The 13414-nt window shown below is 47.2% G+C and overlaps 2 protein-coding genes across 2 annotated transcripts; both read right to left on the minus strand.

Moving 5' to 3' along the window:
- Positions 1–1203: 1203 nt before the first annotated feature.
- Positions 1204–1597, minus strand: LOC144707155 (pathogenesis-related protein 1A-like). Its single transcript, XM_078580272.1, has 2 exons — positions 1505–1597; positions 1204–1455 (listed from the first exon to the last, which is right to left on the minus strand). The coding sequence occupies exons 1-2, from the start codon at positions 1595–1597 to the stop codon at positions 1204–1206; spliced, it is 345 nt and encodes a 114-aa protein (XP_078436398.1).
- Positions 1598–9292: 7695 nt separating this feature from the next.
- On the minus strand, positions 9293–9727 carry LOC144707156 (pathogenesis-related protein 1A-like). The gene has a single exon (XM_078580273.1). It carries the CDS (start codon positions 9725–9727, stop codon positions 9293–9295), a length of 435 nt encoding a protein of 144 aa, XP_078436399.1.
- Between the last annotated feature and the right edge of the window lie 3687 nt (positions 9728–13414).

A 13414-nucleotide genomic window follows, 5' to 3' on the forward strand; every position in this document is an offset into this window, starting at 1 on the left:
GTATGATAGAAAAGTCAAATTTTCATCCACGAGTTTTAGTTCATTTTCATTCTTTGATGTCTCTTTCTCTCTCTCTACTTGGTGGTCTTAATATGGACTAAGGATCTCGTTTGACTCTTCAGAGCTAACAACCAAGAGAGAGAAAGATTGCGACAGCGAGACAAAGTAAACAGAGAGAAAGAGAGAGAGAGAGACAGAGAGAGACAGGAAGAGAGCGAGAGATAGACTGACACAAAGAAAAAGTAAGCGAGACCGAGAGAGAATAAGAGAGACCGAGCGCGAGAAAAAAAAGAGAGAGAAAGAGGAACAGAGCAAGAAAAATATTCACCAAGAGAGAGAGGGCGAGAGGAAGATTGACATAGAGGGAGAGAGAGAGAGGAAGCAAGAGAGAGAGAAAAGAGAGACAGAGAACAGAGAGAAAGATTGACCGAGAAAGAGAAATGAGAAAGACAGAGAGCAGAGAAAGATTGACCGAGAGACAGGGAGGAAGCGAGACCGAGAGCAGAGAAAGAGAGAAAGAGAGAAAACGAGAGACAGAGAGAGAGAGAGAGAGAGAGAGAGAGAGAGAGAGAGAGAGAGAGAGAGATATTGGTTAATTTGCGGTACTTGTGTACCTTTCTGACTGTTCATATTGGTTAAGTGCAGGTAAGGAAATGCTTGTATTTTCTCTTGTTTCTCTTTAAACACCTGGGACGCAGGGCAGAATCTTGATGGGTTTGATAATGTATCTCTTCTGTTTTCCCGATTAAAGTACTTATCCAGGATAGACGTAATAAAAATGCAAACAGTGTAAGCATGTACAAATAGACGTTAGGTATAGAACGGTAACATTAAAATTCTAGATGGATCGTTTCTCAACTTCAGTGCACCCTTTATCCCACTTAGGCGTAGAGATTTTGATTCCGTAGTCCCTACTCCAGTTCTCTTTCACGTACTAAGAGACGCCAGAATTTGTAGCTGTATCGCGCGGACGAATCGTGGGTTTCGACCACAAGAGTCAAGCATTAACCAGGTGTCACTCGATCGAGAGAAAGACTGGATTATTTATTTGGTCCGGATGCAAAGTAGGGGCATCCATTTTGAGTATACACCATAGAGACGCGTCGAAACCGGACTCTGATGACCTCCGGGCGAAAACCCTGGGAGAAAATTAAAATGGCCTCTGGCCTACCCAATTTCCTTGTGGGTCGTAGTTGCAGACGACTATGTACGCCCCGAGCTGCACTGGGAGCGGCCACAACCGACCCTCTGGGTGTCTCCCCACACCACCTGAGTGTAATGGCCGCACACCTGCCCGGATATGCACTGGTTGCTGCTGGGGTCGTAGTAATGGCTCTCTCCCACCCACGTCCCTACCACTTCCGCCGCGTCCCCGTATCCCATGTAGAGATTCTCGCCGTAGGGACCCTGGGAGTGCTGAAGAGTGCACGCACCGGCCAACTGGTTGGCATAGTTCTGCGCGTCCGCCTGAATATCTGTGTCCCAGCTCAGGAGCAACGCCTACCATAGCGCGGGCGTAGTTGTGCAACCCAAGATAGTCGGCTACGGTGTTTTGGGCATAGGTCGGATGCAGCAGAGCCAAGCCCAAGGCCACCATGGCGAGTGTCGCGCATGCAAGATTTCGATGCCATCTTCTCCTCTCTCGTTGGACTCAGAGTTCTTCGCTCTATGCATGCAAGCATCCGGACTACGGCATTTATAGACATCTTTGTACCCTCAGCCAGCAAGCCGATACTTGGAGCCTATAAACAAATAACTCGGCGTGAAACATCGAGTAGGCTTCTATCCCCATCCTCATACTTAGTGCACAAACAAAGCGCGTTGAACGGCGCGATTATCCCGGCTATACAGATGTTAACTCGCCCCGCGCCGAGCGTGAGCCGCCAGTAATTAAGATTAGACTCGCCCTAGTCGGTTGCTTTGACTTGGCTTCCTCTCTTTTGTTTTCTCGGGGGGACGTGGATGGAGCTGACCTCGCACTCTGCACTGAGCATGGTATTGTTCCGCCGGTGTGGCTCGGAGCGTAGGAGCTCCTTCCCGAGGTTGCAACGTGGGTTTGCGTTGAATTATCAGGTGACGGCCCAAGACCGAATCAACTCGCAGTTTATAATATTTCCCGTCGAGTTAGTCTGTTAGTGGTTTGTAATATTCATCGGCTCTGCAGACGTGTGAACCAGCGAAGACCTGACGCCGCTCGATCTTTATCAAATATAACACTCGCCCGCAGAAGATAACTCTTACTGTCGTACGAGGTCTCATGCAGTGAAATCACCTTCGGAGAAAAAACATCATTTTTAAGGAAGAATTAACCGTTCTTCTGTGCGTGATCAGGCCTGCCCCGCACAGGCCATCCCCACTGGGGCGAACAACGTGGACACGGGAGCCGCCGAACCACGAGGCGCGTACTCTAGCATTTTTTTTATCTCCTCAGGCAACCCGAACTCGGTTTTTTTCTTTTTTCCTTGTATTTTCGGCTTCGCGGGTACGACATCGACATGACCAAGTGCATCTACTGCGGATTCTGCCGAAAGGCTTTAGAAATGAAGGGCTTGTATCTCGGTAGAAAACCGCGAACGAAGGGCCTGTATCTCGGTAGAAAAGCGCTTGGTTTGTACTTCGATATTGTCACTCAGCCTTTGGATTGCTTGTAAGCGAGAGGATGATGGACCGAGAGTAGAAAGAGAGAAAGAAAAACCGCCTCGTCTCATTAATCAGGGGAGTGCGCGGATTTAGCGAGAGGGAGCGCGGAAGAGAGAGGGCGAGCGAGAGAGAGAGAGGGGAAATGACAAACAGAGAGAGAGAGAGAGAGAGAGAGAGAGAGGGAGAGAGAGAGAGAGAGAGAGCTAGAGAGAGAGAGAGAGAGAGAGAGAGAGAGAGAGATGGCAGAATCCCTATTTTTGGCCGGATCTTCTTCTACTGTGTTCCCGCTCTTTCTTTCTCTCTCCTTCTCTCACTCTGCTCTCTCTCGGCTCTTCTCTCTTACTCATAGTCTTTCCTCTGGGTTTCACCGCGAGGGAGAGAGATTCTGCCAAGAGGCTTCGTTTGCGCTCGCCTCGTCTCATTAATCAGGAGTGCGGATTTAGCGAGAGGGAGCGCGGAAGAGAAAGGGCGGGCGCTAGAGAAAACGCGCGAAAGCGAAAGAGAGAGAGGGAGAGAGAGAGAGAGAGAGAGAGAGAGATAGTGGGAGAAAGATAGAAATACGACATTAGTGAAGGAGAGAAAGATAGCGTTACCGAGAGAGAGAGAGCCCGAGTGAAACAACAGTAGAAAGACAGAGAGAACGTAATGGAGAAAGCGAATAATGAAGAGACGAGATTAAGCGAGGGAATGCGAAGGTGAGAAAGAATAACGGAGCAAAAAGGAGAAAGACAGACCGCGAGAGAAAAAAAGAAAAGGATTGAGCGAGAGAGAGGGAGAAACACAGACCGAGAGAGAGAGAGAAATACTGAGCGAGAGAGGGAGAAAAAGAGAGAAATAATGAGCGAGAGATGGCGAGAAAAGACAGAAATATTGAGAGCGTGGACGACTCATTTGATTTTTCCTCAACCGTTGACGACTCTTTATCTTTGTCTTCATTTTTAGTTTATTTCTCTCTGCGCGAATCCCTATTTTTGGCCGGATCTTCTTCTACTGTACTGAAGTTTTCCTAGTGAGGTCTCGGACGATTAGATGTCGTCATAGACTGGCACTTGATTTTGTGGAACGTATCCATCCCAATCTCACCCGGGCGTGAAGTATAACACGTTTGAATGTACTTATGTTAACTCTAAGACACAACAGAGATTTCAATAATCTCCTTGCGTCCTCTCTCTCTCCCTTACTCTTTTGTCTCTCTTTCTCTCTCAGTATCTCTTTCTCTATCTTTATGATGCTCTCTTTCTCTCTCATTCACTCCGCTCTCTCTTCGATCTCTGTTGCTCTATCTCTCTCTCTTTCTTTCCTCTTTTGTCTTTCTCAGTCTCTCTTTCTCCCTCTCTGGCGGTCAATCTATTTATCGCTTTCTCTCTTTGTATCTCTCAGGCTCGCTCTCTCTCTCTCTCTCTCTGGGCATATCTTATTTCTCTCTGTCTAGGTCTATCTTTCTCTCCTTTGGCTCTCTTTCTATATCTTTCTGAAGCTCTCTTTCTCTCTCCCCTTTCTCTTGCTCTCCTTCTATCTTTCTATATCTTTCTGATGCTTTCCTTCTCTCTCCTCTTTCTCTTGCCCGCCGCAGGTGTCAAGTCGAGCGTCTCAGGTGCGCGAGTGGTGTTCAAGGTTGGCAGGGTCTTTGGACTGAAGGACCTCCATTACTAGTGGAGGGTAGCTCACGCCCAGCCGGGCCACTGCCAGCGCACGTAGGAAATGGGATGTGAATCCCCATCAAAAACTCCATGATTTGAGGCGAGAGTATCTACCGATAGACGTCTAGGATTCCGGGTTGTCCTGTTGAAGATCTTGCACGATACAAAAGAACCATCTTCATGAAAGAGAGGCACCTCGTCCATGCACATTTTCTTGAGTAAGAAACATCAACATTTTGAATCAGTCACCAACTTGACCAAGAGAGAGAATAAGCGAGAGGATGATTCACCCAGAGGAGAAAAGTGAAAGAAAACCATGAGAGAAACAGAGCGAGAGAAAAAGTTGACCGCGTGAGAGAAAAGCGAGAGGGAGACTGCTGGAGTGGAGAATAAGAGAGAGAACCCGGGAGAGGGACAGAGAATGAGAAAAACTTCGAGATTCATCATGAACTCCCTCTCTTTCTCTCTCCTTCTGTCTCACTCGCTCTCTCTTCAGCTCTCTTTCTCTCCTTCTGTCTCACTCGCCCTCTCTTTGGCTCTGTTTCTCTGTTTCTCGTGCTCTCCTATGGGTCTCTCCTTCTCTCGCGTCGAATTTTCTCGCTCTCTGTCTCTCTCTTTTTCTCCTCTCAGGTAATCTTCCTCGGATTTACCGAGGGGGAAAAAGAGCGAGAGAAACCAGGAGAGAACCAGAGAGTGAGAGAAATGGTTGACAGCGAGAGGAAGATTGACCAAGAGGAGAAAAATGGAAAGAGAAACCGAAAGAGACAGAGAGTCAAAGAAATTGCCGGCGAGTGAGAGAAGCGAGCCCACGAGAGAGGAAGAGAGAAAGAGAGGCCCAGAGGGACAGAGCATGAGAAAGAGAGAAACAGAGCCCCAGAGAGAGCGAGTGAGACAGGAGGAGAAAAGAGAGAGAGAGAGTACACAAGATGAATGTCGAACTCAACATCGTCGCCGACACCCGTGGAGACGATAGGGGGGGAGTATATTTCCTCGTGTCTCTGAGTTTACATAAATAATTCTAAACGCTTTATGTTTGTGGTCTACACAGCAGAGACGGATGGATTGGCAAGTTCTATCAAAAAATCAACGCCAGTGTTCAACGAACTCAAATCATCGAATACTTGCATAAGAGAAAACTGTTCTGCTGTACAAGAAGATCCGGCCATGGATTGCACGCCAAAGCCTTGACGAAAATTCAAGATAGAAAAGAACAGGATTAAGATCCTTACCGTGTCTGCCGAAGGCGTAGGATCGCTGCTTCCGCGCGTATCCATGGAGAGCTGCAGACTAAGAGAACGCTGGGAAGAACTGGTGAATCGCGGGAGAGACTCAAAGAAGAGGGGAGAAAAGAGTGAAAGAGAGGAGATGATACCGCTACCATAAGAGAGAGCAAACGAGGGACCGAGTCATTCGGGATCCGACGACAGGGTGGAATATCTTTGCCGTTATTTTCGCGGGCAGCATGAAGTCTCATTCATGGTCGTGAATTACATTATTTCTCTTCCGATAGAAGACCAGAAACTGTTAGCACGACCAAAGGCAGGAGTGGCTGAACGAGAGAGAAAACCGATTACACCTTGACGTTCGACCTCTCAAAGCAGAGTGCTTGCCGCCCCAGAACTCGCGCATAAAGATTTTATTCGTTTCAAAACTTAGGTCTTGTGAATTTTTGTTGAATTCTAATTCCTTGTTCTCTCATTTAAAAGATGTATTCTCTGAATTTATTTTCTTCCAAGTTCTATATTCTCACATTTCAAAACTACACATGGTTTGAATATCGAGCATCAGAGCCAGGGAAAGAAATAGAGAGAGAAAGAGAGCAAGAGACGAGAGAGAGAAAGAGAGCAAGAGAGCGAGAGAGTGAGAGAGGGGGAAACCGAGCGAGAGAGAGAAAGAGGGGGAAACAGAGCAAGAGAGCGAAAGAGAGAAGGAGATTGAAAGATTGATCGAGAGAGAGGGAGAGAGAGAGAGAGAGAGAGAGAGAGAGAGAGAGAGAGAGAGAGAGAGAGAGAGAGAGAGAGAGAGAGAGAGAGAGAGAGAGAGAGAGAGAGAAAGAATGATTGACCGAGGGAGAGAGTAAGCGAGATTGAGGGCGAAAAATAATAGACCCGAAAGAGAGGGAAAGGGAGAAAAAATGGGAGAAAGATTCACCGAGAGATAGAAAATGGGAGAGAGCGAGAGACTTAGACAGCGAGAAAACATAAGAGAGAAATAGAGCGAGAGAAAGGGAACATAAGACATCGAAATAGAGAGAGAGAGAGTGAACATAACACAGAGAAACTGAGCGAGAGAGGGAACATATGATAGAGAAAGAGAGCGAGAGTGATTGAACATAGGACAGAGAGAGCGAAGAAAAGGGAACATAGGAGAAAGAAATAGAGCGAGAGAAAGGGAACATAAGTGGAAGAAATAGAGCGCAAGAGAGGGAACATAAGCGACAGAAATAGAACGAAAGAGAGAGAAATTAGTGTGAGAGTGAGATGCCGGATGTCTAGACGTGGCTCCGGCCTTGGTCTGGTGCGTGGCCGAGATGAGCATTGGCTGCGTTAGACTGGGATGTTGATTCTAAATCATCCATTAAGTAGTCCATGATAAAAGGCGACGATATCTGGCTGGCGATCCACTTTTCGTATGGCGGGGTTCTTCCGCAATATCTTGCATAGTATAAAAGACCTATGTGCATTTCTCTTCAGATTCTTCCTCTCCTTCTGCTTGTGGCATCGCATGTGCCCTAGCAAGTCCATCACGCTCTTGAAACTCTTGGTGCCAATTCCGCAGCTCTGTGGTTTCTCCTTCCACCTTCATCAAAGAAAATCTGTTAGTCTCTAAGCACTGCTCATGTTCTTCGTCAAATATTTATACTGCAAATGAAAGGCTTGTATCTCGGTAGAAAAGCGCTTGGTTTGTACTCGATATTCTCTCTCGGCCTTTGGATTGCTTGTAATCGATGGCTATCGTAAGACCTAACGACCCCCCCTGATTCCTACCAAATCAGAAAGGGTCTATCGACAAATGGAAGTATTTGGCATTAATATAGACGCATTGATAGAATAACCAGATAGGGGGAGAGAGAGAGAGAGAGAGAGAGAGAGAGAGAGAGAGAGAGAGAGAGAGAGAGAGAGAGAGATAGAGAGAGAGAGAGAGAGAAATATATATATATAAAAGAGAGAGAGAAATATATATATATATATAAAAGAGAGAGAGAGATAGAGAGGGAGAGAGATAAAAATAGATAGAGAGAGAGAGAGAGAGAGAGAGATAGAGCGAGGGAGAGAGAGACATACAGAAGTATAAAGACAGAGAGAGAGAGCGAGAGACGCAGGTCTCTCGATCCTTTGGAACGAACCCCCCACTCGAGAAGTCTATCGGCAAATATCATCACCGTGCACATCATCATGGGTAATAAACAGCAAAAGTTTTAAACCAGTCCCTAGTAAAACGCCATGCTCGGGACCAAAGAGAGAGAACAAGAAAGACGTAGAAAATGAGAGAGAGAGAGAGAGACAGAGAGAGAGCAAAATAGAGGGAGAAATACAGTAACAGAGAGAGACATCGAGAAAAAAAGGCGCGGATTAAGGCAGCACTAATCCTGATGATCGGAATATTAATCAGAGGAAAGATTGCCAGAAATACCGAACATAACCACTTCGTTTTTAGTGTGTTATTCCACGAAAAATATCGACTATAATCACAAAAATATGGATAATTCGATCATTGCTACGGTTTTGTTCACTCTGTTTGGGCGACGTGAAACGATGGGTAAAGTTTGCTTTTCCCCGTTCGTTGAAATGTATGATAGAAAAAGTCAGAATTTTCATCCACGAGTTTTAGTTCATTTTCATTCTTTGATGTCTCTTTCTCTCTCTACTTGGGTGGTCTTAATATGGACTAAGGATCTCGTTTGACTCTTCAGGAGCTAACAACCAAGAGAGAGAAAGATTGCGACAGCGAGACAAAGTAAACAGAGAGAAAGAGAGAGAGAGAGACAGAGAGAGACAGGAAGAGAGCGAGAGATAGACTGACACAAAGAAAAAGTAAGCGAGACCGAGAGAGAATAAGAGAGACCGAGCGCGAGAAAAAAAAGAGAGAGAAAGAGGAACAGAGCAAGAAAAATATTCACCAAGAGAGAGAGGGCGAGAGGAAGATAGACATAGAGGAGAGAGAGAGTAAGAAAGCGAGAGAGAAAAAGAGAGACAGAGAACGAGCGAAAGAGAGACCGAGAAAGAGAAAAGAGAAAGACAGAGAGAGAGAGAAAGAGAGAGAGAGAGACGGGGAGGAAGCGAGACCGAGAGCGAGAGAAAGAGAGAAAGAAAGAAAACGAGATACAGCAAGAGAGAGAGAGAGAGAGAGAGAGAGAGAGAGAGAGAGAGAGAGAGAGAGAGAGAGAGATATTGGTTAATTTGCGGTACTTGTGTACCTTTCTGACTGTTCATATTGGTTAAGTGCAGGTAAGGAAATGCTTGTATTTTCTCTTGTTTCTCTTTTTAAACACCTGGGACGCAGGGCAGAATCTTGATGGGTTTGATAATGTATCTCTTCTGTTTTCCCGATTAAAGTACTTATCCAGGATAGACGTAATAAAAAAATGCAAACAGTGTAAGCATGTACAAATAGACGTTAGGTATAGAACGGTAACATTAAAATTCTAGATGGATCGTTTCTCAACTTCAGTGCACCCTTTATCCCACTTAGGCGTAGAGATTTTGATTCCGTAGTCCCCTACTCCAGTTCTCTTTCACGTACTAAGAGACGCCAGAATTTGTAGCTGTATCGCGCGGACGAATCGTGGTTTCGACCACAAGAGTCAAGCATTAACCAGGTGTCACTCGAGCGAGAGAAAGACTGGATTATTTATTTGGTCCGGATGCAAAGTAGGGGCATCCGTTTTGAGTATACACCATAGAGACGCGTCGAAACCGGACTCTGATGACCTCCGGGGCGAAAACCCTGGGGGGGGAAGGTAAAATGGCCTCTGGCCTACCCAATTTCTTGTGGGTCGTAGTTGCAGACGACTATGCGTACGCCCCCGAGCTGCACTGGGAGCGGCCACAACCGACCCTCTGGGTGTCTCCCCACACCACCTGAGTGTAATGGCCGCACACCTGCCCGGATATGCACTGGTTGCTGCTGGGGTCGTAGTAATGGCTCTCTCCCACCCACGTCCCTACCACTTCCGCCGCGTCCCCGTATCCCATGTAGAGATTCTCGCCGTAGGGACCCTGGGAGTGCTGAAGAGTGCACGCACCGGCCAACTGGTTGGCATAGTTCTGCGCGTCCGCCTGAATATCTGTGTCCCAGCTCAGGGGAGCAACGCCTACCATAGCGCGGGCGTAGTTGTGCAACCCAAGATAGTCGGCTACGGTGTTTTGGGCATAGGTCGGATGCAGCAGAGCCAAGCCCAAGGCCACCATGGCGAGTGTCGCGCATGCAAGATTTCCTGCTGCCATCTTCTCCTCTCTCGTTGGACTCGGAGTTCTTCGCTCTATGCATGCAAGCATCCGGACTACGGCATTTATAGACATCTTTGTACCCTCAGCCAGCAAGCCGATACTTGGAGCCTATAAACAAATAACTCGGCGTGAAACATCGAGTAGGCTTCCTATCCCCCATCCTCATACTTAGTGCACAAACAAAGCGCGTTGAACGGCGCGATTATCCCGGCTATACAGATGTTAACTCGCCCCGCGCCGAGCGTGAGCCGCCAGTAATTAAGATTAGACTCGCCCTAGTCGGTTGCTTTTTGACTTGGCTTCCTCTCTTTTGTTTTCTCGGGGGGACGTGGATGGAGCTGACCTCGCACTCTGCACTGAACATGGTATTGTTCCGCCGGTGTGGCTCGAAGCGTAGGAGCTCCTTCCCGAGTTTCCAACGTGGTTTTGCATTGAATTTTCAGGTGACGGCCCAAGACCGAATCAACTCGCAGTTTATAATATTTCCCGTCGAGTTAGTCTGTTAGTGGTTTGTAATATTCATCGGCTCTGCAGACGTGTGAACCAGGGAAGACCTGACGCCGCTCGATCTTTATCAAATATAACACTCGCCCGCAGAAGATAACTCTTACTGTCGTACGAGGTCTCATGCAGTGAAATCACCTTCGGAGAAAAAACATCATTTTTAAGGAAGAATTAACCGTTCTTCTGTGCGTGATCAGGCCTGCCCCGCACAGGCCATCCCCACTGGGGCGACCAACGTGGAGACGGGAGCCGCCGAACCACGAGGCGCGTACTCTAGCATTTTTTTTATCTCCTCAGGCAACCCGAACTCGGTTTTTTTCTCTTTTCCTTGTATTTTCGGCTTCGCGGGTACGACATCGACATGACCAAGTGCATCTACTGCGGATTCTGCCGAAAGGCTTTAGAAATGAAGGGCTTGTATCTCGGTAGAAAACCGCGAACGAAGGGCCTGTATCTCGGTAGAAAAGCGCTTGGTTTGTACTTCGATATTGTCACTCAGCCTTTGGATTGCTTGTAAGCGAGAGGATGATGGACCGAGAGTAGAAAGAGAGAAAGAAAAACCGCCTCGTCTCATTAATCAGGGGAGTGCGCGCGATTTAGCGAGAGAGGGGAGCGCGGAAGAGAAATGGCGAGCGATAGAGAAAGAGGGGAAATGCCAAACTGAGAGAGAGAGAGAGAGATAGAGATAGAGGGAGAGAGAGAGAGAGATAGAGCTAGAGAGAGAGAGAGAGAGAGAGAGAGAGAGATGGCAGAATCCCTATTTTTGGCCGGATCTTCTTCTACTGTGTTCCCGCTCTTTCTTTCTCCTTCTCTCTCTCACTGCTCTCTCTCGGCCTCTCTTCTCTTACTCATAGTCTTTCCCTCTGGGTTTCACCGCGAGGGAGAGAGATTCTGCCAAGAGGCTTCGTTTGCGCTCGCCTCGTCTCATTAATCAGGGGAGTGCGCGGATTTAGCGAGAGAGGGGAGCGCGGAAGAGAAATGGCGAGCGTTAGAGAAAAAGCGAAAATGCCAAACTGAGAGAGGGAGAGAGAGAGAGGGAGAGAGAGAGAGATAGTGGGAGAAAGATAGAAATACGACATTAGTGAAGGAGAGAAAGATAGCGTTACCGAGAGAGAGAGAGCCCGAGTGAAACAACAGTAGAAAGACAGAGAGAACGTAATGCAGAAAGCGAATAATGAAGAGACGAGATTAAGCGAGGGAATGCGAAGGTGAGAAAGAATAACGGAGCAAAAAGGAGAAAGACAGACCGCGAGAGAGAAAAAAAAAGAAAAGGATTGAGCGAGAGAGAGGGAGAAACACAGACCGAGAGAGAGAGAGAAATACTGAGCGAGAGAGAGGGAGAAAAAGAGAGAAATAATGAGCGAGAGATAGCGAGAAAAAGACAGAAATATTGAGAGCGTGGACGACTCATTTGATTTTTCCTCAACCGTTGACGACTCTTTATCTTTGTCTTCATTTTTAGTTTATTTCTCTGCGCGAATCCTATTTTTGGCCGGATCTTCTTCTACTGTACTGAAGTTTTCTCCTAGTGAGGTCTCGGACGATTAGATGTCGTCATAGACTGGCACTTGATTTTGTGGAACGTATCCATCCTAATCTCACCCGTGGGCGTGAAGTATAACACGTTTGAATGTACTTATGTTAACTCTAAGACACAACAGAGATTTCAATAATCTCCTTGCGTCCTCTCTCTCTCCCTTACTCTTTTTGTCTCTCTTTCTCTCGGTATCTCTTTCTCTATCTTTATGATGCTCTCTTTCTCTCTCATTCACTCCGCCTCTCTTTCGATCTCTGTTGCTCTATCTCTCTCTCTCTCTCCCTCTCTTTGTCTCTCTCGCTCTCTCTCTCTCCCTCTCTCGCGCTCACTCTCTTTATCGCTCTCTCTCTCTTTATCTCTCGGGCTCGCTCACTCTCTCTCTCTCTCTCTCTGGGCATATCTTTTTTCTCTCTGTCTAGGTCTATCTTTCTCTCGCTGGCTCTCTTTCTATATCTTTCTGAAGCTCTCTTTCTCTCTCCCCCTTTCTCTTGCTCTCCTTCTATCTTTCTATATCTTTCTGATGCTTTCCTTCTCTCCCCTCTTCTCTTGCCCGCCGCAGGTGTCAAGTCGAGCGTCTCAGGTGCGCGAGTGGTGTTCAAGGTTGGCAGGGGTCTTTGGACTGAAGGGACCTCCATTACTAGTGGAGGGTAGCTCACGCCCGGCCGGGCCACTGCCAGCGCACGTAGGAAATGGGATGAATCCCCATCAAAACTCCATGATTTGAGGCGAGAGTATCTACCGATAGACGTCTAGGATTCCGGGATGTCCCTGTTGAAGATCTTGCACGATACAAAAGAACCATCTTCGCGAAAGAGAGGCACCTCGTCCATGCACATTTTCTTGAGTAAGAAACATCAACATTTTTGAATCAGTCACCAACTTGACCAAGAGAGAGAATAAGCGAGAGGATGATTCACCCAGAGGAGAAAAGTGAAAGAAAAACCGCGAGAGAAACAGAGAGCGAGAGAAAAAGTTGACCGCGTGAGAGAAAAGCGAGAGGGAGACTGCTGGAGTGGAGAATAAGAGAGAGAACCCGGGAGAGGGACAGAGAATGAGAGAAAAACTTCGAGATTCATCATGAACTCCTCTCTTTCTCTCCTTCTGTCTCACTCGCTCTCTCTTCGGCTCTCTTTCTCTCCTTCTGTCTCACTCGCCCTCTCTTTGGCTCTGTTTCTCTGTTTCTCGTGCTCTTTCCCTATGGGTCTCTCCTTCTCTCGCGTCGAATTTTCTCGCTCTCTGTCTCTCTTTTCTCCTCTGGTAATCTTCCTCGGATTTACTGAGGGGGAAAAAGAGCGAGAGAAACCGGGAGAGAACCAGAGAGTGAGAGAAATGGTTGACAGCGAGAGGAAGATTGACCAAGAGGAGAAAAATGGAAAGAGAAACTGAAAGAGACAGAGAGTCAAAGAAATTGCTGGCGAGTGAGAGAAGGAGCCCATGAGAGAGGAAGAGAGAAAGAGAGGCCCAGAGGGACAGAGCATGAGAAAGAGAGAAACAGAGCCCCAGAGAGAGCGAGTGAGACAGGAGGAGAAAAGAGAGAGAGAGAGTACACAAGATGAATGTCGAACTCAACATCGTCGCCGACACCCGTGGAGACGATAGGGGGGGAGTATATTTCCTCGTGTCTCTGAGTTTACATAAATAAT

This window comes from Wolffia australiana, chromosome 8 (assembly GCF_029677425.1).
Source record: "Wolffia australiana isolate 7733 chromosome 8, ASM2967742v1".
Lineage (NCBI taxonomy): Eukaryota > Viridiplantae > Streptophyta > Magnoliopsida > Alismatales > Araceae > Wolffia > Wolffia australiana.